Source organism: Protopterus annectens, chromosome 8.part1 (genome assembly GCF_019279795.1).
Source record: "Protopterus annectens isolate FY-2018-M chromosome 8.part1, PAN1.0, whole genome shotgun sequence".
Taxonomy (NCBI): Eukaryota; Metazoa; Chordata; order Ceratodontiformes; family Protopteridae; genus Protopterus; species Protopterus annectens.
In genome coordinates this window covers 373,664,704-373,692,511 of record NC_056742.1, presented here as the reverse complement: position 1 = coordinate 373,692,511, position 27,808 = coordinate 373,664,704, and the positions used below count along the sequence as shown (strand labels likewise).

At 37.2% G+C, this 27,808-nt stretch overlaps 1 protein-coding gene across 1 annotated transcript in view; it reads right to left on the bottom strand.

The window, feature by feature from the left end:
• The window catches only part of ABCC12 (ATP binding cassette subfamily C member 12), a 1,155,696-nt gene that overhangs the window by 431,256 nt on the left and 696,632 nt on the right, over window positions 1-27,808 (bottom strand). Inside the window, exons 13-14 of the mRNA XM_044081948.1 lie at window positions 19,279-19,403; window positions 4,940-5,012 (exon numbers count right to left, since the gene is read on the bottom strand). Coding sequence (XP_043937883.1) covers window positions 4,940-5,012; window positions 19,279-19,403 — 198 coding nt within the window. The remainder of the gene's footprint in view (window positions 1-4,939; window positions 5,013-19,278; window positions 19,404-27,808) is intronic.

Here is a 27,808-nt window from a genome sequence, read left to right as displayed (position 1 = left end):
CATATTTTAACTCATTCATACCTGCCTCTCTATTAATGAGGTGTGATATTAATGAGGAATGGCATTGCTTGGAGTCAGAACTGTAGCTAGTCCAATTGGTATCCTTGGCACTGATCAAGGTTAAAGTGTTGCTAGATAATTCTGCCAAACTAAAATCTAAACCAGTGCATAGAAGATTAACATGGAATCAAAATAGTCATTATATAAAAGTAATTGGAGTGATGTATTCAGTGGAAACATGGAGAAGGAATATGGCAATTTTTGAAAGAGAAATTGTTTGAATGCAAAAACTAAGAACAGTGTTAAATTATCAGGATCTAGGTATATAAAGGCAGGAAGATATATTTCTATAAGAAAAGGGTACTTGATTAAAGATGAGACAAAAAATAGGAAATGGAAAAGATGGTTTTCAAAACTGAAATAAACAAGCTAGACAAATTAAACAGTGTGAGACAGGATCAAGAAAATTTATATAAAGATATTGGGCATAATACAAAGCCATTTTATAGATGTATACAATATGGTAGGAGTAAAGACATACAAATTGATAAACTGTGTGTAGATTTTAAAATGTATTCTCCTACACAACAGATTATTGATAAATGTACAATATCTTATGCAAAGCAGTTTGGCTCCACAAAGGAGATGATAAACTATCCTAGAAATGTCCAGGTAGCATCAGATACTGAAATTAAATTTGATTACTTTGAAAAAGAACTATGCAAACTGTACCAAAACAAACCACACAGAGGAGAAAGAATTAGTTGTAATGACCTGAGAACACTTTCACATAAACTTATAGTACCATTATATTTGTTTTTCATTTAAGTATGGGAAGATTCCTCAAGACTGGAGACATGTACTTGTTAAATCTATCTTTGGAGTGTACCACTCAACCTTAGTACAAGAAATCTGGATAAAGCCTAAAGTAGTGAGGAAAAAATAGGGACAGATTATAAATATTGATCTTATAAACTTAAGAAGTTGACAGACTAAGAGGGTTTGCATTAGCGTACATTTTCTGAAGGATATGAAGTCTGAAACTCAAAATGTATGTTGTTATTTAATGACTTCAATCCTCTGTGATTTGCCTGAAAACCACAGATTGTATCATGAACAGACCAAAAATATGAGGTGAAATTCTGAACAGCTGAGAGGTATGCTTAAAGGGAAAGGGGAATACACGAAATCCAGAGTATTGCAGACCCATAACCACTTTCATGTTTTAAAAATGACATAGAAGGCTATTATTGTCAGAATTGGAAAGGCTGGGACTTGAAATCATATATCAGCATGCATATGTTGAAAATAAGTCTATAATCAATTATAATATGATGTTCCATAATAGCATGATAACAGCTATAAATGAAAACTTGTTTTGTGGTGTAATTCATGTAGACTTAACTTCAGCATTTCATAGGGTTATACAATAAACACCAATTAGTATATTAGATAAACTAGGTAGTGATGTAATCTTGGTAAGCTGGATAGCTGCATGGCTCATATATAGGACACGGCAAGTTATCATACAGCAATTGGACAGCTGAAATTCTAAGTTACAATCAGGGTGTCCCATGGGGTTCTGTCCTAGGCTCATACTTATTTTTGTTGTATCTTTCAAATCTTTTTCATATGTGGTGTTCTACAGTCTGTATGCAGATGTCTAGAAAATGGGTAAACTGATTACATGTGTTACAGACAGGGCATGTCCGCAAAAGAACTTTACTAAATTGAGCATTTGGGCACATGAGAATAAAATGGTGATACATACATTAAAAACTAAGCATAACAGATTTTGGAGACAGACTGAAAGGTGAATATTTAATACAGCACACAGGGATTGAAACTGTAGTTTCATTTAAAGACTTGGGTATGTGGTTAGATCCAGCTTTGAGTTTTTCAAATCAAATTTACCAATTACTTAGTGATAGTTATAGAACTATAGGTTGTATAAAAAGATTTAGGAAATCCAAAATGAAATTACTGTTTGTTAGTTACATTAGAGCAGCCAAACCGTGAGTATGGAATAACAATATGGAAGTCTTATAAGAAAACAAGCATTAGCAAAATGTAAAGAGTACAGTGGAGACATACTAAGGACATCCATTGATGTGAAAAAGTTATTATGACAGACTAAAATATCTGAATTCATACAGTGTCTCATCTTATTCAGGTATACAGGACATTTAGAGTGAGCTACCTCTGGGAATGTTTGTGGTTATCAAAAGGTTGTAGAAATGAAATTACTGTTTGTTGGTTACATTAGAGCAGCCAAACCGTGAGTATGGAATAACAATATGGAAGTCTTATAAGAAAACAAGCATTAGCAAAATGTAAAGAGTACAGTGGAGATTTACTAAGGACATCCATTGATGTGAAAAAGTTATTATGACAGACTAAAATATCTGAATTCATACAGTGTCTCATCTTATTCAGGTATACAGGACATTTAGAGTGAGCTACCTCTGGGAATGTTTGTGGTTATCAAAAGGTTGTAGAAATGAAATTACTCTTTGTTGGTTACATTAGAGCAGCCAAACCGTGAGTATGGAATAACAATATGGAAGTCTTATAAGAAAACAAGCATTAGCAAAATGTAAAGAGTACAGTGGAGATTTACTAAGGACATCCATTGATGTGAAAAAGTTATTATGACAGACTAAAATATCTGAATTCATACAGTGTCTCATCTTATTCAGGTATACAGGACATTTAGAGTGAGCTACCTCTGGGAATGTTTGTGGTTATCAAAAGGTTGCAGAAATGAAATTACTCTTTGTTGGTTACATTAGAGCAGCCAAACCGTGAGTATGGAATAACAATATGGAAGTCTTATAAGAAAACAAGCATTAGCAAAATGTAAAGAGTACAGTGGAGATTTACTAAGGACATCCATTGATGTGAAAAAGTTATTATGACAGACTAAAATATCTGAATTCATACAGTGTCTCATCTTATTCAGGTATACAGGACATTTAGGGTGAGCTACCTCTGGGAATGTTTGTGGTTATCAAAAGGTTGTAGACACTCATCATACAACCTGCGTAGAAGACAGGAATGAGAAGTGTACTAATTGGCTCTCTCACTGAATAGCTGATGCATGGAACTGACTACCAAATTACATTAAAGCATGTACTAGTTTGTTTTTAAGAGCAACTTGGACCTTATTATGGGACTAACTGGTTTGGAATATTGGCAGGCTAAAAGGGCATTACTGTCCGTGCCTGAATTATTTCTATTTTGTATGTACGTATGTATATATGCATTCCCCCAAATTACACCCCTTTCAACCAAAGTTAAACAATTTCAGGACAAAAGAAATGTGAACAGCCAAGGATATTCAGGTCTCCATAGCTCTCCTGTAATGTTTGTTGTATTCACAGATGGCAGTTGCTTTCATTCATGCAATGCTGCGAATTGTTGCCTTTATGCTTTACTATAACAATGAAAATACTGTTACTTTTACCTAACTTAGTCCATATGAGCATAACAAAGAGCTGCTATCTGCATACATAACAGTTATTTGCTGTCATCACATACTGACTGTGATCTAAGCATTTAAACAGTCACAAAAGTGCAGTTGTGCTTACTTAAATGCATACGGAGAATGCATGTACTTCTGCAAGGTAATGGTCAGGACCTCAAAAAAAGTTACCAGTTTCACCCCCTTAGTAATTATTGTCTGGGGCAGCTGCTCTCCCCACCTCTTTCCTTAGCTTTGCTATGGGTCAGGTCAGACTTACTTTTAAATATGAAAAAAATATTTGAAATTAAACAAATATAGCATCTGCCTTTCAAATGTTGTATGCTTGAATGAAAAAAAAAAAAAACAATCCATACAACTAATGCAGTAAAATGGAAAACAGCACCATTAATGTTCTAGGCTTAAATGAGTTAAAAAAGGACATAGCTGTGCGCAAACACATACGTTAAACAGTCACTCATCTGATGATCAGTAAGTGATGGGAATCATACCTAAGCCTCCCGAGTCATAAATTGGCACTTTAATATTTGAATCCCATTTCTTTTCTGCCCACTTAGTTTGTGGACGGTTAACTCTGCTATAAGCCTTTTACCAGCAATGATAATGATAAAGGATGTTGTTTTAATGCAACGACTTACTACATCACTAATTTATAGAAACATGCCTGTAATTGGCATCAGTGAAGAAGAGCGTAATAACAAATCTGCAATTAAACAATATTTTACCTTTAACCTTTAAAGGATCTTTATTGGTCAACACATATTTTCCTTTACTAGCACCTATTTGTAGTTCTGATAACATCTCAACAAATATTTAATGACTTCTAAACTGGAGTTACCTCTGTTTAGAACGTAACACTCTAACGTAAGGCACACAACACAAATGTATGATTTAATATCAACATTGACTTCAAACAGCTGTGTAATTGTCCTTGGAAATTGTCATTAGCAGAAAAATACTACCATTTTGTGAGCAAATAAGTAGTCAAGTTCATGAATGCTGATTTCTCAGTGACATTTGTTGTCACAGACTTTTTATATTCAGAGTTACATTTTTCTCCTTTGTGATCACTAATTATCTATTTGTTGAAGTCTCGTCAATAGCTTATAACTAATAGCAATCACTTGCGGTTAGTGAACATTTTTCTGACTGAACTTTCAAAGGTAAACATGATTTTATTTGTGCTTTCTGATATGAAATATTAATCACGTTTCTGGAAGCTGAACACATCTCCTAAGGAAATTTAATATACCAGAGGAATGGCCATAGTCCAGTTAATTTTGCAGTGAGTAATAATGTACACCAAACAAAACTGAAACTATATTCAGTGTAAAAAGAATGAAACACACCTGCTCCTTACTTTAAACAGCAGGGAACTGCTACCCTAAAAGGTGCTGAGGTAGAAAAACACAACATTACTAACACAATGAATCTGCAAATGCAATGGTTACTTACTTCTGTCTTGTCACCGTAAGTAAGGATTTCAAAATCTGGTTTAAGACTACAGACTTTAATGATCTGGTTGTATCTAAAATTAAGCATGGAAAACATTAAGAGACTTTCATGTTTAAACGAGGTCTAAGTAAAATATAAATAAACAGATAAAATCAGAAACATTTAGTTTTTCTCATTAGGCTCTCTAAAATGTATGGAAAGTATTTGTCATGTTTTTATATACACAAATATTTTATGAAGCAGACACAAAGTATAATTTCCTAAGAAACATCAACATACAGCAACATAAAATGATCATTATAAAAGATACTTTATTTTTTTCTCTTTAGTTTCTGTTAGTGTTTTGTTCTTAATGCAATTGACTTCGATAGTGCAGTTTGGCTTCATGCCTGAATGCCTGCAACGTTAACGGATTTGAAGCTGCACACCTCTAATCCCATTTCTTTTGTCCCCCTTAGGCATTCATACATTCTAGCTATAAATCCCACCAGATGCTAGTCTCTGGATCAGTCATAATTTAAACTGATTTGTAATACTAGTCACACAAACACTAAACGTGTCAAGAGCATTTTCACAATATTTGACATTATTAGAAAAGGGTCAGGGCTGCCGCAGTCTGTTTTTATTTCTACATTCCAATGCCCAGAGGAAAATTTACTTGCTGAGGCAGTTGCAAAATCTAATTGAAAGAGTAGAAGTCTGCCATAAGCTAGCTTTCTTTCTTTCAAATTCATTTGTTAGAATTAATAGCCTCCATAATGCTCACAGGTAGATATAACATAAAATAAGCAATGAAACCTACATAATAAATATTTAGAGATGCCCATGTATTTCTGTACACTTCCATTTCTTTATGGAACAATTTTAAACAGTTGTAAAAAAATGATATGCAGTGAATAATCACTTGTTCAGAATATTAATTGAAGTATGGTAATTATGTGAACTTTAATGCCCAAAAAATCTCTTAGCAGCACCTTCAGCTAATGCTTTACAGAATGCAAGTTAGATAGCTAAGGGATGCAATATTGGTTGGAGTAAAAACTACCCAAATGGTAAAGGATGTATGGTTCTGACTAGAGGAATGGGTCTCAGCTGTAAAGTAGGTAATTAGTAAGGTAATTAGTAAAGATCAGTGGAGATCAGTAGAAGACCTTGCTCCGACTGTCATCATTCTCCGGGAAGAGTCTCTGGTTACTAGCATACATTGTATTATTGTTGGAATTACTGAATGTTCGTGATATAAGGAAAGGGAATATCACATTATGGGCTTCAGTAAATAGATGAGCAAGTTAGTACATGACAGGGCTTTGGCTACCTTGAAAACTGGGGCTCAACACAAAGAGATTGAAGTGGTAATTGCTGTTATTTAAATTAGCAATTTTTCAAAATGCTATCTCACATATTTTGTCCAAACTGTTAATTTAACACATATTTTCCCAAATAATTAATTCAAAGGCCAATGCGTTTCATGATCACTCTAAAGTACCATCCCTTATACAACACGTCATTTCCCTAGCCTTACCAGTCAATGCTGGAGTAAATTTCTGGATACAAATCCAGTCATCTAGTTTATGTTTAAAGGGATATAGTGAGTCACACTGCTTAAAATGCAAGGGGAAGTTAAGTTTTTTTTCCCCCCAGAGGTTTAGGAGGTGCTGGGTTATAAACATGTTCCTCCATTGTGTATTCATTGTACCATAATGCGATCCTGCACACACAGTAATGTAATCATGTACTGCCTGCACATGGCAATCGAAGCAAGATATTGTGGAGAATTTCATCATGTTTAATAAAAAGTTACACAAGATGTTTAAACTTTCACAAATCTTTTACAAGGTACCAAGCAAAGAATTTGTGAACAGATTACACAGACTGAATGAGTTAGCATTTTATAACATGGGTAAGTCAATAGCTTGTTAATAAGACATACATGTTAACAGGAAATGTTTTTCCCTCATTTAAAAGCGTACTTGCCAATGGTTTGCCACAACCTAATATAATGTGTTTTTAGTGATATTGCAGATTGTCAAGCAAAAACATGTTTCTTTTTATTTAATAATGTAGAAGTTATGTAATGACACAGCTACACAATGTGTAGAAAATGATAGTGGACTTTGCAAGACTGGAAAACTGTATAAGACCTGGCAGTTTGATTTAATAAGAAAAATGAATGTGATGGAGTAAAAGTTCAGAAAATCAGTGCAATGGGTCAGGGTAGCGCTGAAGGTCTCATCTTTGTAAGTATGTAGACATAATCAAGATGGTTCAAAGGAAGATAACACCTGTGATGCAGAAGCTTCAGCTGAAGCTATGTTATGAGATAGCAGAAAAGTGTAAGAAGTACAGTAAAGGAAAGTAAGTGATATGCAACAGGAAATTTTACAAATCCCAGGATAATCTATGAAGGCCAAGTATATATGTTAATTCCATAAAGAACTAGAGGGGTACATGTATAAAAAATTCACAGATAAGACGGATGATTTAGTAGAGAAATGGCAGTAGATTAATGCAACAGCATTTCTGGAGAGGTCAAAGGTCAAAATAGTGCCAGGTATGAAGAACATCTACAATGCACGTAAAAGACATAACATAATGTTTATTATGGGTGTTTTTTAAGAGTCTGTTGTTTACCCAGCAGTTTGGAAATGTGCACACTTAGATGTCAAAACAGTCTCAGTAGTCTTATCACTGACCAAGTTTGAAACATGGGGATTGTCGACAGTGCGATTTGATGAAGTACAATTCTCTGAATCTTCTTCATTTAATCCTGTCGAGAAGCAAAAGCATACTTTTCCATTGACATATGACACTCTGACTTGTTACGACCCTGAGTTGTCTAGATTTAGTTGGTTAGTTGTGGGAGCACAAACTTCATCCATTGAAATGAACTGGCTAGTTGTGGGAGCACAAACTTCATCCATTGAAATTAACTGGCTAAAGGGAGTCAGTGAATTCCTTTACACCGACTCTAATTTCAGTCAAATGGAAAGGATGTTGAAGAATGAATATTTCCATGTTTATGCCTCACTACATGAAACACTTGTGTACTAGGAACACTTCTGCAAATGATATAGTGGCAAGTTCTAGCACTAACGCTGAAAAGATGGAGATGCAGTGGTAACTGCATCATTTTTACGATTGTTCAGAAAAGGAGACTGCTGGGGTTTAGTAACAAAAAGTACAAAACCATGCATTTAGCTGGGAACAGAAAAAGGTATGGAGTGGAAATACTGGTGGCCTGTTGGAAATTCAAAAATCAGCAGTGCAAGTCCCAAAACTGCGAACAAATGAGTGTGAGTCACTAGAAACAGCAGTGGACTGTGCAATTACTGTTACACCTTAAAAACATTGTTCCGCAGACTCCCTTATATCCCTTCTACTTAAAATGAACTAACTCCCAGATCACTGTACCTTATATAGAAGGAAATTATTCAACACAGAGAAATTTTGGACTTGGTATATATTTCCTCTAATAGCACATAAATTTCTGTGGATGGCCACGGTGGTGCAGTGGTTAGCATTGCCACCTCACAGCAAGGGGTTCTCCGGTTTTATTCTCGGCTGGGGTGCCTTCTGTGTGGAGTCTGCATGTCCTCCCTGTGGTCGCGTTGGTTTCCTCCAGGTGCTCCGGTTTCCTCCCACATCCCAAAGACATGCTGTAGGTGGACTGGATACTCTAAATTGGCCCTAGGTGTGAGTGTGTGCATGTGTGTGCCTTCTGTGGAAGGCTGGGTGCCGGGCTGACAACTCAACACCGTAAAACTCCACTGCCAGTCATGAGCAGACAGGTGATTCACTGTGGCGACTCCTAACCGGGAAAAAGCCGAAAGAAGAAGAAGAAGCTCATACATTTCTGTAGTTCAAAGGATTGCATGTAAAGTCCTTAATCTTATAAGAGGGACCTGGCATTGTATGGAGGATAACAGACCTAGGTGTACTGATCATTTTAGGAATGAACTGCCCTGTTCATTATCTTATGACTCTGGGTATGTGAAAAGGAATGCACACATCCATAGCCTGTTCTACGCTCTGAAAGCCTACAAATACCACTGTTTCATTATGCCAGACATTAGTTTGCTCCTGCCTCATGTATTGCAAGGTGTTCTGAAAACCTTACATGAAGAAGGACGGTGTTCAAAGTTGGGTAAGACAAATCTTAGGGCAGGTAGGGAAATGGAGTGGAAATGTTGAAGAGCAGTGATAGAAATCTATTATAACCTGGAAGACAGAAGGCATAAAAGGAGCACAATCTAAATATACCAACTCTGGAATAAATAAAAAAATAAATAAATAAAAGGGAGGAGGAAGAATTTAGGAAAATAACATGGATGAAAGGAAAGGATGGGCTTGCAAATTTTAATGTTCGGATTTACAACTAGATTTCCTTACAGAGTGAGTACTCGATTAATTTATATTAGAGTTGGAGTGCAGTTTCAGGATGAAACGTGGGATGGATGGAGTGAAATGGGCATTTGGTACAAGAGTTGATTACAGTGCAACATTTGAGATTACCTACTAACTTTCTATGAGCAAACAGTCCTTAATACAACCAACATTTTAAGCGAATTAATTATTTTCACATTGAAGGACTATTGAAGACTAACTGCACACAGGTACAGACAGACACAGGTACACATACACAATTTCTCAAAGTCACTGGTAGGCAAAATAAAATCTAATGATTTCTTCAAAAACATACCTCTCAACCTCTTAGTGCAAGAAATCTGGACAAAGCCTGACGTAATGGGGGACAAACACCCAAAAAGAGAGACATGCTTTAAATATTGCTCTTGTAGACTTGTAAAGTTGCTAGAATAAAAGGATTTGCGTTAGCATGCATTTACTGAGGGACATGAAGTCTGAAAAACACAAATGCATGTCATTATTTAGTGACTTTAATCCTTAGATCATCCCAGTGATTTGTAAAAAAACCCCACAAATTTTATGAGTAACAGACCGAAAATATGAGGCAAAAATCTGGACATTCTGTGAAAATATGTAGAGTTGAGAGGTATGAAATCAGAAATGGTCTCTGACATTCCAAAAACCTAACTAATGATTTAATGTAATTTTTTCTTCATGGTGAACAACTACGCTACATATTCAGAAAGTTAACATAAATATTTGGGATGTTTTGCAGATAATCAGATGGTGAGCAATGGAAACATTTTTTTTAATAATGTGGGCAGTGTTATATCTAAGCCATCTAAAATCACAGATAAAAGCTACAGGAATCAGCTTTGTATACTTTTCATGAGATAAAAAAACTGAAAGACCTTAAAAACAAAGCAAGAAGGAAACATTATATAATGTCAGGCATCACCAGGACTGTTGAAGAATCTGTTATATTTGTTCTTTAACACATGTAATCTATCTGCATCAGCTGCTACTCAAGACATCATTACAGAAGGACATTAAGGGTTATGTGTTCATAGAGTCATAAAGAGAGTACTAGGCTATCATCCCTAACGGGATATTGTAAGGTTTGCCAAGCTTCCCGTTTGTCCCCCAGCTGCATTATTCCACGGCGTTTAACTTTCCTCGCATATAGCTATACTTAAATATTTCTCATTTGCAGTTAATTATTCTGTTTGTGTCTCATCCTCAGTGTATGAGGGGTCTCTGCTGTAAGGTAGGATATTTAAGTACTGCCTCTGTCCATTAGGTGAATAGGGGTCAGTCCTTTGATACCTTTCCTATTTCCCATCCACAAGTCCAAATTCTGCTTAAATAGGGTCATGGAAACGTATTGTTCTATATGTATGGGGAGTTTGTTCCATAGTAGCAGTATCCTCTAGAATATATACCTGCCCCTCTAGATCCTTATGTTTGCGTTACAGAAGATATTGAGGTCTCTGGACCAGGTATTTCTAATACCACTTGACTTTCAGATGTCTCCATTCATGCTAGAACTGTTGGTGCCTTATAAGACAGGCATAGGTTGCTTCTTAGCAGACCTTATGAGACTGAGTATAGAAACAGGGTTTTGAGGCAGTCCATTTAGGTCATGTGCTTTTGACACACTTTTATTATTATAAGGAACCTCTGTGGATGCACTAGTTATTGCTAGTGTCTGGGCAGGTACATACCAAAGGAGCGATTATTGCACTCTCTGGTGGCAGTTGGGTAACGTGGGACAGTAACTTTTCTGGATCTAGATGCTTTTCATATATTTATAAGCTGTGCAATATGGAAGGACTTCCTGACAGCAATGGATATATGTTGGTAAAAACTAGGTCACGTGCCAATGTAAGTGTCCAAATCCCTGACTACCGGGTCTAATCTTAAGTACATATTGCCAATGTGATAATTCCCTGGGGTAACTGATTTTTCCAGAGGACACAATAATGCACCATTTGGCATATAGTTTTTGTCCATGACTTTGATACCACTTATTTGTTTGGGATAAGCCCTCCTGTAGGATCACTGAATCCTGATTCATTGACTGCTCCCAGCTTGTAGTTCCTTGGTCAACCATAGGCCCTTGACATTCGCTTTAACTTCTGAGAAGTAGATGACAAATAAGAGCAGACCCAGAACAAAGCCTTGTGGGACCCAGCTTGTGATAGATCTTTTTGCTGAGGTAGCAAGCCTTGTCCTGACTTCCTGTCTCCTACCTGTCAGCCATTTTCCAATCCATTGTTAATTCCTGTTTGGCAAAATTATCGACAACGACTGAGTGAAGTATAGTGTCAAAGACCTTGACCAGGCAAGGTAGACAGTGTGCACTGTCTTCCCTTCATCTATCACTTTGGTGACTTTTTTTACAGAAAACACAATGTACAAAATCTTCTACAAACATAAAATCATAGTATTTTTAAATTAGGTTTGCTACCTTTCCAAAAGTATTCAGTCTAAAATTCACAAAGAATCTTCTTTCAGCTTAAAAACAAAAGTACGCATCAGAAGCCACGTTATCATTAGGGGCGCAGGTCCCCATTTTCCTTCTCAGAGTAAATTCAGAAATGAAGGGCGCAGACAGTGTTCAGTGTTCACAGTGTGCAGCAGTAAGACAGAAGACAGAATTGTACCAGAGTGAAAACAAAATGTATAGAATGTTCACGGTTCTGATAACAAAAGCAAAAATGCATTAGGCAACCTATATTTATTTAACATAAATGGGACACGCAAATAGGTAATATGAGTCATACCAAAACAAAGCAGCCATATAGGCAAACTTTATCTGAAAACATGGGCATCAATTTCAGTAGTGTCTCAAAATGGCTATAAAGCATCCTTCAGTAAAGGGAAGCTGAAATCATCTTCCGCCCTCAAGACATAAGACATACTGTTTAAAACATTACTCCTCATAAGACATACTGTTTAAAACATTACTCCTCATAAGACATACTGTTTAAAACATTACTCCTCATAAGACATACTGTTTAAAACATTACTCCTCATAAGACATACTGTTTAAAACATTACTCCTCATAAGACATACTGTTTAAAACATTACTCCTCATAAGACATACTGTTTAAAACATTACTCCTCTTGGAGTACAACCGGGGACAGTAGAGTATAGTGGCCATAGCAAGGCTACATAACTAGAGAGGGGTGCTGGGCGCAGCTGCCCAGGGAACAACCTGATGGGAGGATTGATTATATTGCAGCTTCTTGAATGTATTCAGTAGCTTATGCAAATTCCTTGCTACAGTTAGTAAGATAATAAGATACCATTTATGTAGTATTTAGTCAGTTTAATCACTGTAGCATGGAAGTACTGTGGTGGTGGTGCTGCGGTAGCGTTGTCGCCTTACAGTTAGACGTTGCCTGTTCGATTCTCAGTTAGAGCGTCTTCTGTGTGGTGACATGCGTGAATGGGCATTCCTTCATTGAAGGTTGCGCATTAGGCCCAGCAAGCCAGCACGTAAAAATCTACTGCCAATCATTAGCGGACCGGAGTTCTGCTGTGGCGACCCCTAACCGGGAAAAGCCGAAAGACACAAACACAAACAAACAAATCACTGTAGCATGGAGCTGCAGACTCCTTGCTACAGTTCAGACACTTCAGACAGAGCTCTATGAGTTTTTGATCATCAGACCTGAGAAAGACAGAAGGACAATACAAACCATGGCTTTATCGCTGGATAGACATTTCTCACTTGCAACTCAGAGGACATTATAAATGGGTTCCTGCTACAGTCAAGAAAAGCAGTTGGGACCTGTGTCATTCAATGTCAAGGGGGCCCCTGGCATCATTTGATAGCACCATATCTATCAGCTGAGCAAATCCAGACTGTGCAGAGATGAGGGGTAATCTACCTTGCACTTGTTAGAATGTCTGTTCCATAGTCAGAACAACCACCATTACCAAAAGAAATGGATGTGCATCATTCTAGCGCATCATCCCTACCTCTTACAAGGCCCACTACCATGGGCATAAACCTCGTGAAGGTGGTGTGCAAGGAAAGGCATTACCTGATGCTCATTCATAAGCCTCCAGACTTACTAAATCAGACTGTTTACTGGTTTCTTACTGAAGGCTCCAAAGGATCTTCATATGACAACTGATCAGATGCTTTATACTTCACCTGTTTCTCCAGAGTTGGATTTTCTACAGTGAATCCTTCACTTTGCAGTAATCCATAACTTCAGTTTCTATTTCTTTAACTTCTCCATTAATAATCTTGTTTTCAATTTTTTGGCTTTGTAAATTGTCCATATCCAGATGACTTTTCCTGTATTCCTCTTCAAATATCTTTGGTAGTACTTTCTTGTACTGATTAGTTTTGCTTTCTCATTTGCAAAAGTATTCCACCATATTTAATCTCTTTTTTCCCATGTCCATATTTCTTCTTCAGAAGTCTCCCACTCCCCTTGTTTCTCCTTACTTTGGGGAGTCATTGTTCCAGCATGCTGTGACATTACCTGTGTTAGATTTTTTAAACTAAATCCTTCAATTCACGAGTATTCATAACTTTAGCTTCTATTTGTTAAACTTCTGCTTTACTAATCTTCTGTTCTACATTCCTCCTTTGTATTTTTGTATTGTGAAATTGTCCATCTCTAGGTGCCTTTGACTGTATTTCTTTTCAAATATCTTTGGTGCTGCTTTTTTGTGTTGATTAGTTTGGCTTTCTCCTTTGCATAAATATTGCACCATATTAGATCTCTCTTTCTTTCCCATATCCACTTTTCTTTTTATAGCTTTCCAAAATCTCTAGATTTTGTTCTTTATATATCCATACTTCCTCAGTCACTTCTTTTTCTAAACAGTCTGATGTTTCTTGGTCTATATAATGTTTTTCATGAATCTGTTGTATTAATGAACAAACGCACATTGGCATTTGAAGCTTTTGACAGAATTTGTTGCAAATATTTTTCTTTCCTCTAATTTCTCATGTAATATTTTTTTATATATTCTATCCAGAAATTCTGGGCTTCTTGTATAATAGTAACAAAACATAATTTCTTCCATAGCCTCAATAATCCACTCTGTCATTTTTATGGGTCTTTTTGGCTTGTCACCTTTTGTGTTTTTTGTGGACTACTACTTCTTTCTAGAATGGGGGTCATCCCAATTCCTTCTAAAATAGGGGATGGCTCATCACTACTTCTACAATGGGGGGGGGGGTATTTCTCCATATAATACAGATGATGCATATGACAAGGCCACCACCACACCCCGGCTGATTAGTAATGTTTTGTTAGTGAGTTCCACTGGCATAGCAGGATAAAGCCTTGATTACGATGAGGTAACCCAGGTTTGACTAGTGGCTTGGCTGTGTCTTGAAGCTGGCATGAGGGAAAAGCAGTGATGTAGCTTTGTTAGGTCACACCTCCCCTGGGATGAGAGTTTGGGTAGCTTTGTTAGGTCACACCTCCCCTGGGATGAGAGTTTGGGTAGCTTTGTTAGGTCTCACCTCCCCTGGGATGAGAGTTTGGGTAGCTTTGTTAGGTCACACCTCCCCTGGGATGAGAGTTTGGGTAGCTTTGTTAGGTCTCACCTCCCCCTGGGATGAGAGTTTGGGTATGCATACCCAGAATGAAACCGAAGTTGTTCATTTGTGATCAGTGAACATTTCTGTGATCATTGCACATTTCATGGATGACTCCTCCATAGTGACCAGAGACCATGACAATACTAGCCTTGAGGGGGCATGCCTGTTTTATGGGGTAATGCCACTGGTAGAAGAGGGTCACATGCTCTCACTGACTCTCATTGCAGAGCAAACTCTGGGCATGTTACTGAGCATGCAAAACGGGGCTAGGTTTGTAACCAGAAAAATAAAAACACCCACGATGACTGCCTAAATTATGGCCCCTCTCAATTAGCTCTAACACTGGTTCTGGGAAATGACTTGCGCTAGTGTGACTAAGAGAAGACTTCAAGGTTAGTAGGCAAAAAGGGCAAAAAAGTCCAAAAGATGCCCTTGTTTGCCATGGCTTCTCCTATATCTCTCTTATAAAATAAATATAGAAATTGTAATTGTCAAGGATTTCCTTCTACTACCCCCCCCCCCCCCCCCCTGCTGACCACTAATCTAGATATTCTCATTATCCAGGAAGTTCCCTCCCACCCAGGATTCCTCACCAAGTTAAAAAAAATCTGTTTCAGCACTGAGTACTAGAATGATTCCTGAAAGAGCTACTTTCCCTAATCACTAACGTGTTCTGCATCTAATGGAGTTTTTGTGGTATTATATACCTCATACAGTATAGTACAACTTGATGGAAGTTTTCTATTTCCTGCAGTAGCTGAGAAGTGAGATAGAGGGATAAGCAGTGAGGTCACACTAAGACATGAAACACCTCCCAAGAGTAAAGTTCATAACAAGTAAAAGCAGGAAACAGCAGCCCTTCAGAAGACAGTCTGCTTTCAATATGGGGCCAGACAACCACAAAGTACACCATATACACCATTATCAATACATTACAATGCTCAGTATTCTGAATCACACATACATCTTATTGTAACAGTCAGCATGGTAACTGGCATTCTCCATTGCACTAATGGACTGCATAGCATCATTTAGTAAGGGAGTTAGTATAGAGGATTAAGGCTATGAGCTACTACAAGCTACTCCCTCCAGTCCAGAGTTTGAATTTCAAATACCTACTGTGCGACTCTGAGCAAGTCATTTAACCACACAGTGCTCTGGGACAATTGTGAAACTGGGACAGGTTTCTCAATGGTCTCCTACATCACATTCCTTGAAACTAATTATGAACTCCTTTATTTGTTATTGTTTTGTGCTGCAGAGATTAAGCTACATTATCTATAACGCACAAAGTCAGAGTGCCACCCTGTGGCATAGCACAACAAAGTTAAAACTTACTGAATTTGAAAATATTTTTAGTAATTCTGCCTGTAGTCAACATAGGCACAAACAGATTGCCATACCTCTCCACTGCACAGATTTCTGCATCATATTTCTAATCATTTGGTCAAAATTTGTGATTTTCTACATTTTTGTGGCAAATCAGTGAGGACTGAATTCACTAAATAATGACAGTCATTTGAGTTTCAGACTTCATATCCTTCAGAAAATGCATGGCAACACAAGACCTTTTATTATAGCAACTTCCTAAGCTTATAAGAGCAGTATTTAATATTTGTCCCCATTTTTGAGCCCCCCCCCCCATTATTTTTGCCTTTGTACAGATTTTTTTTGTCCTAAAAGGTTGAGAGCTATGCAGGCTACACTTCACATAGCAAATCAAATATAAAATAATACAATGAAGGCAAAAAAAAATAGAAACTCAAAAGTACTTTTATCATGAACTTTGCCAATCAGAAGTAATGGCGTCAACATAGCTACTGGCACCCAACCTTTTTCTGTCTGTGGGCAAACCCCCACACCTCCATGTAGGGGCTTTCATTTCTGCATCTCTCAACTTAATATAATCCATATCAAAGTCAATCTACCTCAAAGCACAAGTTTAAACACTAAACAAACTAATCTCATCCATGCAAGGCACATTTCAACCAATTGTAAATGTTCATGAAGTGGTTATTACAATACTGTGTGGATACCAAACCAAGGATATAGTGGCTGGCACAGGCAAGAAGACAGAGAGAGAAAATTGTTTATGCAAGGAATGTAGAGTAACATCAGAAAAAATGTTAACCACAAGCTCTTTCCAACTATCCTGCTTACACATTTAGTACCAGATGTATTGAATAAACAAATGATCTTGCTATGACACTAATGGACTATACATTTGAGTGATGTTATTGTAGCAAAGGTTGGCAAACAAAAACGTTTTATAGGCGGCCACAGGTATTAATACTAGAGATGTACAGGTAAGTGAACTGCTGATGTCAAACTGGAGCAAAATTGCACTTTAGCAGAATAGCTTACCTGACGTCTCTGACCATACTGTCATCTACTCTGCATGCATTTTCCATCAAAAAACTGTTAGAGGACCTACGTACCATACCGAGAGAAGGGCAGTAGAGAATGTTAGCACATACAAGGCACATTTAGCCAAGTTTGTGGATAGTTACAGCTGACTGTAGGTGGCAAATGGTTGATGCTGCAGAGGGTGGGTTGTACCCCACTCTTTAGCCACGTTATATGTTATTTTATAGGTTGGAGACAGTTTATCTATGGATTCTTGAGCAGAAACGTTTAGAACACCCCAAAACAGTACAGGGGTGATGAGTAGTAGGCTGATAACTTTTATTCAAGCTACTCCACTAATACAGCAGTTATCATTCTGTAGAAACTCTGCAGCAAGGCAGAAACCAGAATTACCATTGCTGGAATACATATGCAGAGAAACAATAGAACAACAATCAGAATAAAAGAACATCTTTAAGGAATACAGTGAAATAACACAAAAAATCTAATGGTCAAATGTGCACAAGAAGCACATCAAGGGAAATCTAAAAATCTGAAATGGGCAATATTACTCTTCAACTTAAAATATGGCAGAAAATATCTGATTCGGTTATGAATAATGCTGTTAGACTGACTATATATTTGAGATGACTGTTGTAAACTATGAAGAAAATGAGTGCTGCTGCTTTAAGGGAAGTTGTAAAAGTTAAACATATGTCTTGGAAGATTTAATAGTCTTAACACATCATACAGTTTAAATGTATGGAATTAGAAGAACAAAGCCCAAAAGGTAAACACAATGGTTATTTGAATTTGAAGAACACCTAACAGATCTAGACAACTATACATGTTTGCAGGACAATGGTTAGAAAGCCATAGTAGTTGCCACATTTAATTTTATTTGCTTACCTTAACTTGGATACAATCAAGTGGTGCAATTATTTTTTATATTATTATGGTGACTGAATGTGTAACAATATCTTAATATTGTAATCTTGCATGTACTGTAGATCACATTAAAGTTGCTCTATACTTTATACATGTAATGAAATTTACATCACTGTTACTACTATAAATTTATGTTATTTTGCCCCAAAGGGCCTAGGTCATAGCTGAAAATGGTTTGGTGATCAGCCCACTTACCTGGTTATAAAACTGATTGAAATAAATAAATAAATAAATAAATAAATACACAAACACACAAGCAAAGAAACAAACGGGTCTATATTAAATGCTTGACCTCTTAAATGTTCGATCGAACAGTTAAGTGATCGAAATTTTACAAAAATTAAAAAAAAAAATACACAATAGAAAAAAAAACTAAAGGGTTTAAGACGGGGTGGCAAGCTCCCTTGCACCCCCCCACCCCCCCAACTTTAATATACCAACTCCAAGATCGCGCTACAGTGTAGGGAATGGTTAATTTGCCATTTCTGCACTGTAGTTCACTTAAGTGTGATCTCGGAGTTGGTATATTTAAGTAGTGGGAGGGGTGTGGGGCACAGTCCCCCATGTGGGGGGTGCAGGGGGGCTTGCCCCCCTGCCTAAACCCTTTCTACATGTTTGTTTGTTTTTTTTCTATACTTTTTTACTATTTCGAACATTTAAGTGTTCGATCTGTAAAGGTCAGCCTTTACAGATTCAAACATTTAAGCATTCGTTCTAGTAATATAGACCCAAAACGAAATGGAGTACGTGTTATATTAATAAAGGCAATGAGCTGGGGTTTTCCAAAGAATACAGTAAATAATCATTTTTTTTCTACAACATTCTGTCTTCTTCTGAAGAACCAGAGTTTAGCATTTACCAGTAGAATCTGACTATCAAGGCAAATACATTAGCACAGACATGAAGGAACTGTTTTTATGGCTCAGAAAGGCAATATAATTGATAGATAATCCTTTCAGATACACGCGAAGGAACAACAAGAACCAGTGGAAGAGAAATATTAAACTCCAACTAAGAATTACATTTTGCAGTTCATTTGACAACTCTACTTGGTTATAATATTAGCTCAGATACTTGTTCAAGAATGTGAGCATTTCTACCTTCTTTCATTGTAGTCCTTCCCAAAGAGTATATTTTCTCTAACATCTCCATGAAAAATCCAGGCTTGCTGAGAGACGTAGGCAATTGTTCCTTCTGTAGCTACAGTTCCATGATGTAGACGCATCTAGAATAACAGAAAATGCAGGATATTGTGAAAATCATAAACTATTGCTTTTGAAAGATATTGCTATAATAGTAAGCCGTTAGAGCAGAATTGTGAATTTCAGAAATTAGAAACACCTTTATTTGGCAAAAATATGGAACATGCTATTTTTGTTAATTTGTTAAAGGTACTCCTTTCAAGTTACAAATTTCATGTTACTGGTAGTGAGCTGAAGTTTACATAGATACAGACAAATGTATGCATGACTGTGAAGCTATTATCAGGGTCCTGTCAGGTACTCAAACTGTCATTTGTTCAAACACTACAAATAGTGATATAATGACTCCGATTATGTAATATATACATACATACAAATATACACACACATACATAATATATGTGTGTGTGAGTGTGTGTGTGTGTGTGAGTGTGTGTGTGTGTGTGTGTGTGTGTGTGTGTGTGTGTGTGTGTGTGTGTGTGTGTGTGTGTGTGTGTGTGTGTGTGTGTGTGTGTGTTGTGCAGGGTTGGATCTTTGCTAACATGACGCATGTGCTGCTGGGGAGAGCACTAGTATGGTAATGTCAGACAGGGCAGTGTTCAATTCAGAGATGTGGTAGTGAGCTGATACTGACGTCTTTCTCAATGCAGCCATACCTGTTTCTGAATCACATTTTCTCAGTGTTGCACTAATTGTCCAACCCTCGTTAGGTTAGATAATTAGCATGAGCAGTGAGGATTTCTTTGAATCTCATAAAAAGACCCCCAAATAGCAGTCATCTTTGAACATTTTTTTTTTTTTTTTGTTCTTTAAACCTAGTCACTTAAGGGCTCTAGACATGCCTCTCAACCTCTTAGTGCAGGAAATCTGGACAAAGTCTGACAAAACGGGGGGACAAATGCCCAAAAATAGGGACATATTTTAATCATTGCTCTTACAAACTTAGAAAGCAGGAAGTCAGGAAGCAAATGTGAGCAAAAATGGCAATATGAGTGTCCTGAATGCGACTACAAGTAATAGTGCAGTCAGCAGAAAGGATGATGTTTTAGCTGGTTGCCTAGTACCTCTGGTGTTTCCTTTTTCAAATGAAAGAGGGTTGACTTCAGGCAGTAATGCTCCTAATTGCACTGAACAGTTCAACAGCCTTGAAAGAGATTTATTAAAGCTTAAAAGGCTTCAATGTGACAATATGTATTTTGAAAACTGTTTATGTAATCAAAAAGTTCCCAAGGGACGAAGAATAACTGTAATGCCAACTACAGATGATATGGACAGTGACTTCATAAAGATGTGGATTGATTTAAATCAGAAGGTTGGCTTACAGTATGTTGAAATGCTAACAGCATACAACCATCACAGAATAGAAGATCTTAGCACGAAAATTCAGAGTGCTTTCTTCCATCTGAAGGATATTATTTCTAATGACAACTTTGAAGCTAAATTCTGCCTTATATAAGACAGAATTATAACAAAGTCCTTAAAAAAGAAAAACAAAAAAACATGTACGGGACTGTGACAAGTATGAGAGGGGAGTGGCTTATCTTATATCAGGAACAAAGTAGAAAACAGCTGCAACCAATGAGATTAGAGTTGAAAACAAGGAAGTGGACATGAGTGTGAGTGAAGATAATGTAGTGTGGCGTTCTGAGCATTTAACTGCGAAAAATGATTATAGCAACAGTAATTCTAATTCTAACGTAAATTAAGTTAACCATGTTAATAATAATGTGGTTAATAATGGCGTGAATACAAATTTTCAGAAGGGCACAGTGCAGCAACCTGTACATGTGTATCAGCAAGGAGGGCAAGCTACAAGGACTTGAGCAGAAATAGCTGCTATGGATTACAGACATGGAACAACTACAACTACCACCAGAGGAATTGGAGAAAAGGAAGAAAGCAATGCTGGAGATTTTAGGTACTGTTGATTGTTGTTTTAAAATTGTCAATCTCTCTTCATATGTCTTAACTGATGAAGCCTGTTTAGTGTTGAGTAAGGGATGGAATTTTGTTACCAGTAGAAGAGCTGAAAAATGTGATACTATCAATTCTTTAAGAGATTATATAAGAAAATTGAATTTTAAGTTAATATTCAACGATACTGCATATACTATGAGTAACTTCAACAAATCGAGTATTTTTAATGCCCCTTTAAAGAAAGAATTGGACGTGTTTTTGATGACTACTGGACTGCAATTGTTAGAAATATTTGACAAGCAACCTAATTACAGATACTATAACTTGACTGTTCATGAAAATGTGATATTTAAAAGTTTATTGAACAATTCAGATATTTTAGTTACTAAGGCTGATAAGGGAGGGGGCCTTAGTTTCAATAAATAGATATGATATGATACTAAAATGTGCAGTATGTTGTCTGATACAAGATTTTACAAGAAGGCATCTTTTATGGAGGTTAAAAATCTTTTTTGTTTATTGGCTCTATAATTGAAAAGTGGTTTTATACTAATAGAATCACTGAAACTGTAAGAAAATATTTGAGAATAGATAATCTAAAGCTCAGCCGTGTAATTGGTTTAACTAAATTATACAAAAATTTAGATGATCCACTGCTCAGGCTGATTGTTTCAAGTGTTAAAAGTATGGCAAAAGCCCTAGCTATTTATGCTGGAAGGCATCTGCAAAGAGTGGTAGAGCTTGGTGAAATATATCTTAAGGATACATTTGATTTTAAAAATAAAGTTGAACTTTTGGAAGTTTCACAGGATGATTTAATGGTCACTTTGGATATACAATCCTTATACACAGTGATACCCAATAAAGAAGGATTGGATATGGTAAGATTTGAATTGTTTAATTCTAAGGTGTTTTCAAAAAATATGGTTGAGCTATTAATGGAAGTTTTAGATTTGATATTGAGTTATAATTATTTTGAGTTTGACAATTGTGTGTATCATCAAATTAATGGTGTGGCGATGGGGGTTGCTATGTTGGACAGTTGAGAGGTATCGCTAGAGAGGAGAGCACATAGAGAGAAGCCAGAAGCAACTGTCAGCTCAGGTAATTATGCAAATGTAATACAAGTAATCTTGTGTTAAGCAACTAACTACAAGCCAGATTAAACAGTTATGCAAGGTTGGGAAAGAGTCAATATTTTACGTAGCATATTTTCTGAGAAAATCATATTTTTTTAAATGTTTTATTGACAATGTCTTTTTTGTGAGGACGGGTGACGTAAACAGTTTGAACGAATTTATTGATTACTTAAATGGTATTAATTCTTATTTACAGTTTACAGTAGAATTTAATATAAAAATATTAGATTCTTAGATGTTACAGTAATTAAAGGTGAAAGTAGATTATTTACAAAAATATAAACGAAAGATATTCAGAATAATTCATATTTACATTACAGCAGTATGCACTGTAAAAGGGTGAAGGATAATATTGTCAAGGGTCAGTTGATGTGTATAAATAGGTCAACTGAGAGAGATAAAGATTTTTATAATGAAAATAAAGCCCTTTGTGATAAATTTGTGTATAGTGGCTACCCAGAAAAGGTTGTAAGTAATTCCGTTTCAGTGGTGAATGAAATGAGACAGCAGAAAGAAATGCCAGTTAAATTTGTAAATGATAAAAAAGATTATAAAATTTCCGTTTCAGTGGTGAATGAAATGAGACAGCAGAAAGAAATGCCAGTTAAATTTGTAAATGATAAAAAAGATTATAAAATTTCTATGCAGATTAATAATAATGCAGATATTAATTCCATCAAAAGAATTATTAGAAACAATTGGAAAATAATACAAAGCTGTGCTGAATTAAAAGATAAAGTGGATAACGAACCTCAGTTTATTTACAAAAGAGGCAAACTTTTTAAAAATTACTTTCAAGCAAAACTTAATAAGCCTATTTCTGTTAACAATATGAACAAAATAGATATGTTTAAGTGTTCTAATTGTAAGTTATTTGATTATTTGTTGACTGGGGTGGAGGATGTTAATATCAATGGTTTTCAATTTAAATTCAAAGTTTATTTTACATGTAAAAGTAGATTTGCTGTATATTTAGTGATGTGTCAATCTTGCCCTTCTTTTTATGTCAGACATACCAGTATGGAATTATACAAACATATTTATGAGCACAAACATGCAGTTGAGACAGGTGATGTCAAAGATGCCTTAGCCAAGCATTATAAAACCAGTGGTTGTTTGGTACATTTTAAATTTTTTGTATTAGCGGGAATAGTAAATTATGAAAAAAGTTTTGATGTTGAATGTGGAGCTTTTCTCCCTGGGCCTCCGCTGAAAATGGACCTACGTCCAGTCGGACACTCCCGGTCAACAAATTTAAATAAATAAATAAATAAATAAAGAGGAGTTAGGCTGGTGAGAGTATCTCTGGCAGGTAAGGTTAATTGCCTGCTTTCTGCCAGGCCTGAATAACAGGGATGATTTTGTAGCCTATTTAAAAAGAAAATGGGGGAAGCATTTATGTAATTGGTTTTGTTCACATGGTTAATGTTCAAGATGTGATTGGTGTTTGTATTACTTAAGTTGCAAACTATGCTTTGCACATTATTCAGTCTGAAGAAGTCATTTGTTGATGAAAGCACTTACTGTTTAATGTGGTGTTCATTAAACGCTTTTTGTTTTATTCCTGCCGTCTTTAATTTTTTAAACTTAGAAAGTTGCTAGAGTGGCAGGGTTTGTTTTAACATACATTTTGTGAAGGATATGAAGTCTGAAACTCAAATGTATATCATTATTTAGTGACTTCAATCCTCAGATAATCTCAGTGATTTGCCAGAAAACCACAAATTTTATGAGGAACAGACCAAAAATATGACCAAAAAATCTGGACAGTCTGCAAAAATTTGGACAGTTGAGAGGTATGGCTAGAGAGGAGAGCACATGGAGAGAAGCCAGAAGCAACTGTCAGCTCAGGTAATTATGCAAATGTAATATAAGTAGCCTTGTGTTGAGCAACTAACTGCAAGCCACATTAAACAGTTATTTTTAACTTTTGCCTCCCAAATCACATAATGGCACATCTTTTTAAACTATTGGCACAATCCCCATGAAAAGTATTTTTTGTCTTTATAATTTTTATTAATTTTAAGGAGTCAATTTGACTTCACACAACACAGAAGCAAAAAGAACATGCATTACTGTACATAAAATAAGTTATAATTTCCTACTCCGTAAACTATCGTAAAGTAAAATTATTATTCTGTTCCTGTTTGGAGTGAGATCCTGCCCACAGAATTTAACTGACTTATAGGTTCATAGGTTCATAGGTAGGTACTAGGCTATCGGCCCAAGAGCTTATGTAAGCCTAACCAACAAGGTTCACTGGCTTACGCCACCCAAAAAAGTTATTTTCCTGTGCCACTGTCTAGCAGAGACACAGAAGTGATCCCCGGGGTGTATTTCCTATTTCCCATCCACTCATCAAGATTTTTCTTGAAGAGTGCTAATGAAGAACTTTGCTTGACATAGATGGGCAGCCTGTTCCAGAGTATGGGAAGTCTCTGGGACAGGAATCTATCCCTACAGCATGTCCTGTTTATTGTGGTGACAAGGTTTAGGTCCCTAGAGCATGTAGCTTGGAGGGATTGGGATTTCTTTAGGTGTAGCATGTCCAACAGCTCTGGGTTTGACATAGCTTTATATGTTAGGCAGAGATTACCTTGGAGTAGGCGATATACTATGGAGTAAAGCTGGAGTTTTGTGAGGCGGTCAGTGTAGGGCATTTGTTTGAGGCCAGTAATCCTCTTTGTGAGGCACTTCTGTGGCCTTTCCAGCTGCTGCAGATGTCTTGTGAGGTACATTCCAAAAGGGGCGTTGTACTCTATAATGGGTCTAATGAGTGTCGAGTAGAGGGGAACAATTACATCTTTTTTTCCTGGATGAAAACACTTTTATGATGAGGTGTGCCACATAGAAGGACTTCCTGACTACTGTGGCGATGTGACAATCAAAGGAGAGACTACTGTCCACCTGGGTCCCAAGGTCTCTTATCACGCATTCGGTGTTAAGTAGATTGCTGCCTATGTGGTAGTTCATGGGTAAAGAGTTTTTACCAAAGGGGATAACACTGCACTTTTTGGCATTGAGCTTGAGGCTATGGCTCTGACACCAGGCATTTGTCTCAGCAAGGTCCTTCTGTAGGATGTCCACATCATTTTGGGACTTGACTATGGATCCTAGTTTGCAGTCATCTGCGAACTTCATTAGCCAGACGCCTTCTGTGTTAGCCTGTACTTCAGAGAAGTAGATACCAAACAGGAGAGGTCCCAGGACGGAATCCTGTGGTACTCCATTTGTCACTGCTTTGAGGTCAGATTTGGAGTCTACAACTTTTACAGTGTGGGTTCTGTCAGTGAGCCAGTTGGCAACCCATCTTGTGATGTAGGGATTTATACCTAGTTTAGTGAGTTTAGCTATAATTCCAGAATGGGGGATGGTGTCGAAAGCCTTGACGAGGTCAAGATAGGCTGTGTGAACCACCTTACCCTCATCTACGGCTTTGGTGACTGCCTCAAAGAAGTTGATCAGGTTCAGGAGGCATGATCTGCCTTTCACAAACCCGAACTGGGTGGGATCCAGAGTTTGAAGGTTACCAATGTCTTTATTTATGAGTTCCATGATGATACGTTCCATGGCCTTGCAGACCAGTCTCATCAGGCTAATAGGTCGATAGTTCCTGGGATCAGTGGTGGCTCCCCCTTTGTGGAATGGGATAACTTTTGCTGTGCGCCATTCAGTGGGCACAAAGCCTGATGTGAGGCTATTATTGAACATGGTGCTTAAGTGGGGAGCCAGTTCGTTCTGAAGTACATGTAAAACGCAGCCTGGATGTTGTCCGGTCCCATGGATGCTGTGGTTTTGGCTTTAGAGAGTGCAGCTTTTACCTGCATAGTTGTGATTACAGGGACTCTGCATTCTTCCTGTATAGATATGGGCCCTTTAGGGGGTGAGGGGGTAAAGATAGCACTGAACCTATCTGCCAGGATGTTGGCAATATCAGTTGGTTCTGTAATTTTTTTGCCTTTGTGCTGTAACTCAGAGCAGATCTGGGTGTTGCCATAGAGATTCTTGACATAGCTATAGAATGCTTTGTGGTTGTCCTTGGAATTAGTGGTGATTTTGTTTTCGTAGCTAGCTTTGGAGGATCTTATAAGGGATCTCAGCTTCTTACTGAGGTTGACCCGGGAGCTCCTCCACTCATGGGATTTAACTCTCTTTTGCAACAGTTTCTTCCTTCTGTTGTACAGTTTGTTTATGGCAGAGGACCACCAGATTGGCTTCCTTTTTTTTGGAGAATAGTGTCTTGGTTCTGTTTGGGATAGCACTATCCATGCACTCGTGTAAGTGCATATAGAGTGCATTTGTGTAGGATTCAGCAGTTGTAACTGTATTGTTCATCTGCATGGGTGTCATGAAGTTCACCACTTCTGTCTTAAGAAGCATGAAGTTGGCTTTGGAGACATTTTTTTACTGTGGTTTCCTTAATGAGGGGTGGGGGCGGGATGTGGATATCATGGGTGATTAGCTTATGGTCAGATCGGACCAACGAGGAATTGACATCAGGTGTGGAACACCGGTGACTCATGTTGGTAATGGCTAGGTCTAGGAAATTGTTGCCCTAGTGGGGGTGTGGATAAGTTGATCCAAGGCATTGGAGTTTATGAATTCCAGAAAGCGTTGAGCTAAGGAGTTGGTACATGAGTAGTTTTCCCAGTTAATGGTGGAGTAGTTGAAGTCACCCATTATTAGGGTGTTTGGTTGAACCCTAATATTTTCCAGTACATCAAGAAAAGAGGAGTGGGAATCCTGGGGCATGGTGGGGGATCTGTAGCAAGCTACAATTTGGATTGCAGTTTTGCCCAGAGTTAGCTGCACTTGGATAACCTCAGATGCATTATGCTGGGCATCTAGCCTGGAGGTGTGGATATCCTTAATGAATATGGACACACCTCCGCCTTTGGTGTTTTGGTCCAGGTTAAATGGCTGAAAAGTGTGGTATGGTATGTACATTACATATATCACTACCCTTCCATGAAAAAGTCTATGCTATTAAGCTTGGTTGTGTGGTTCATACTGTGACTGTGTAAACTCTCTTAAGCTAAGACTTGTCACTGCTATTTGGATTATTTTATTTTTGCTTGCAATGAAGGATGTGTTACTCTTTACTACGACTGCTCATGATGATAAACTTCTGTTATGAATAAAAAAATGGACCAGATTAGTTAAAGTGTAGAAGGTGCATTATTTTAGGGCAGGTCAAAACAATACTACAATTGCTTTGTCTGCCATCAATGACATTTTATGCAGCAAAGTCAGGGTACAACTTACTGGGGACATTATTTCTTGACCTGGAAAACATCTGACATTGCAAATCAAGGGCTATGGTTGTAATACATGTGATTCTTGACCAGTGTTATGAGCTTAGCTCAGAGAAT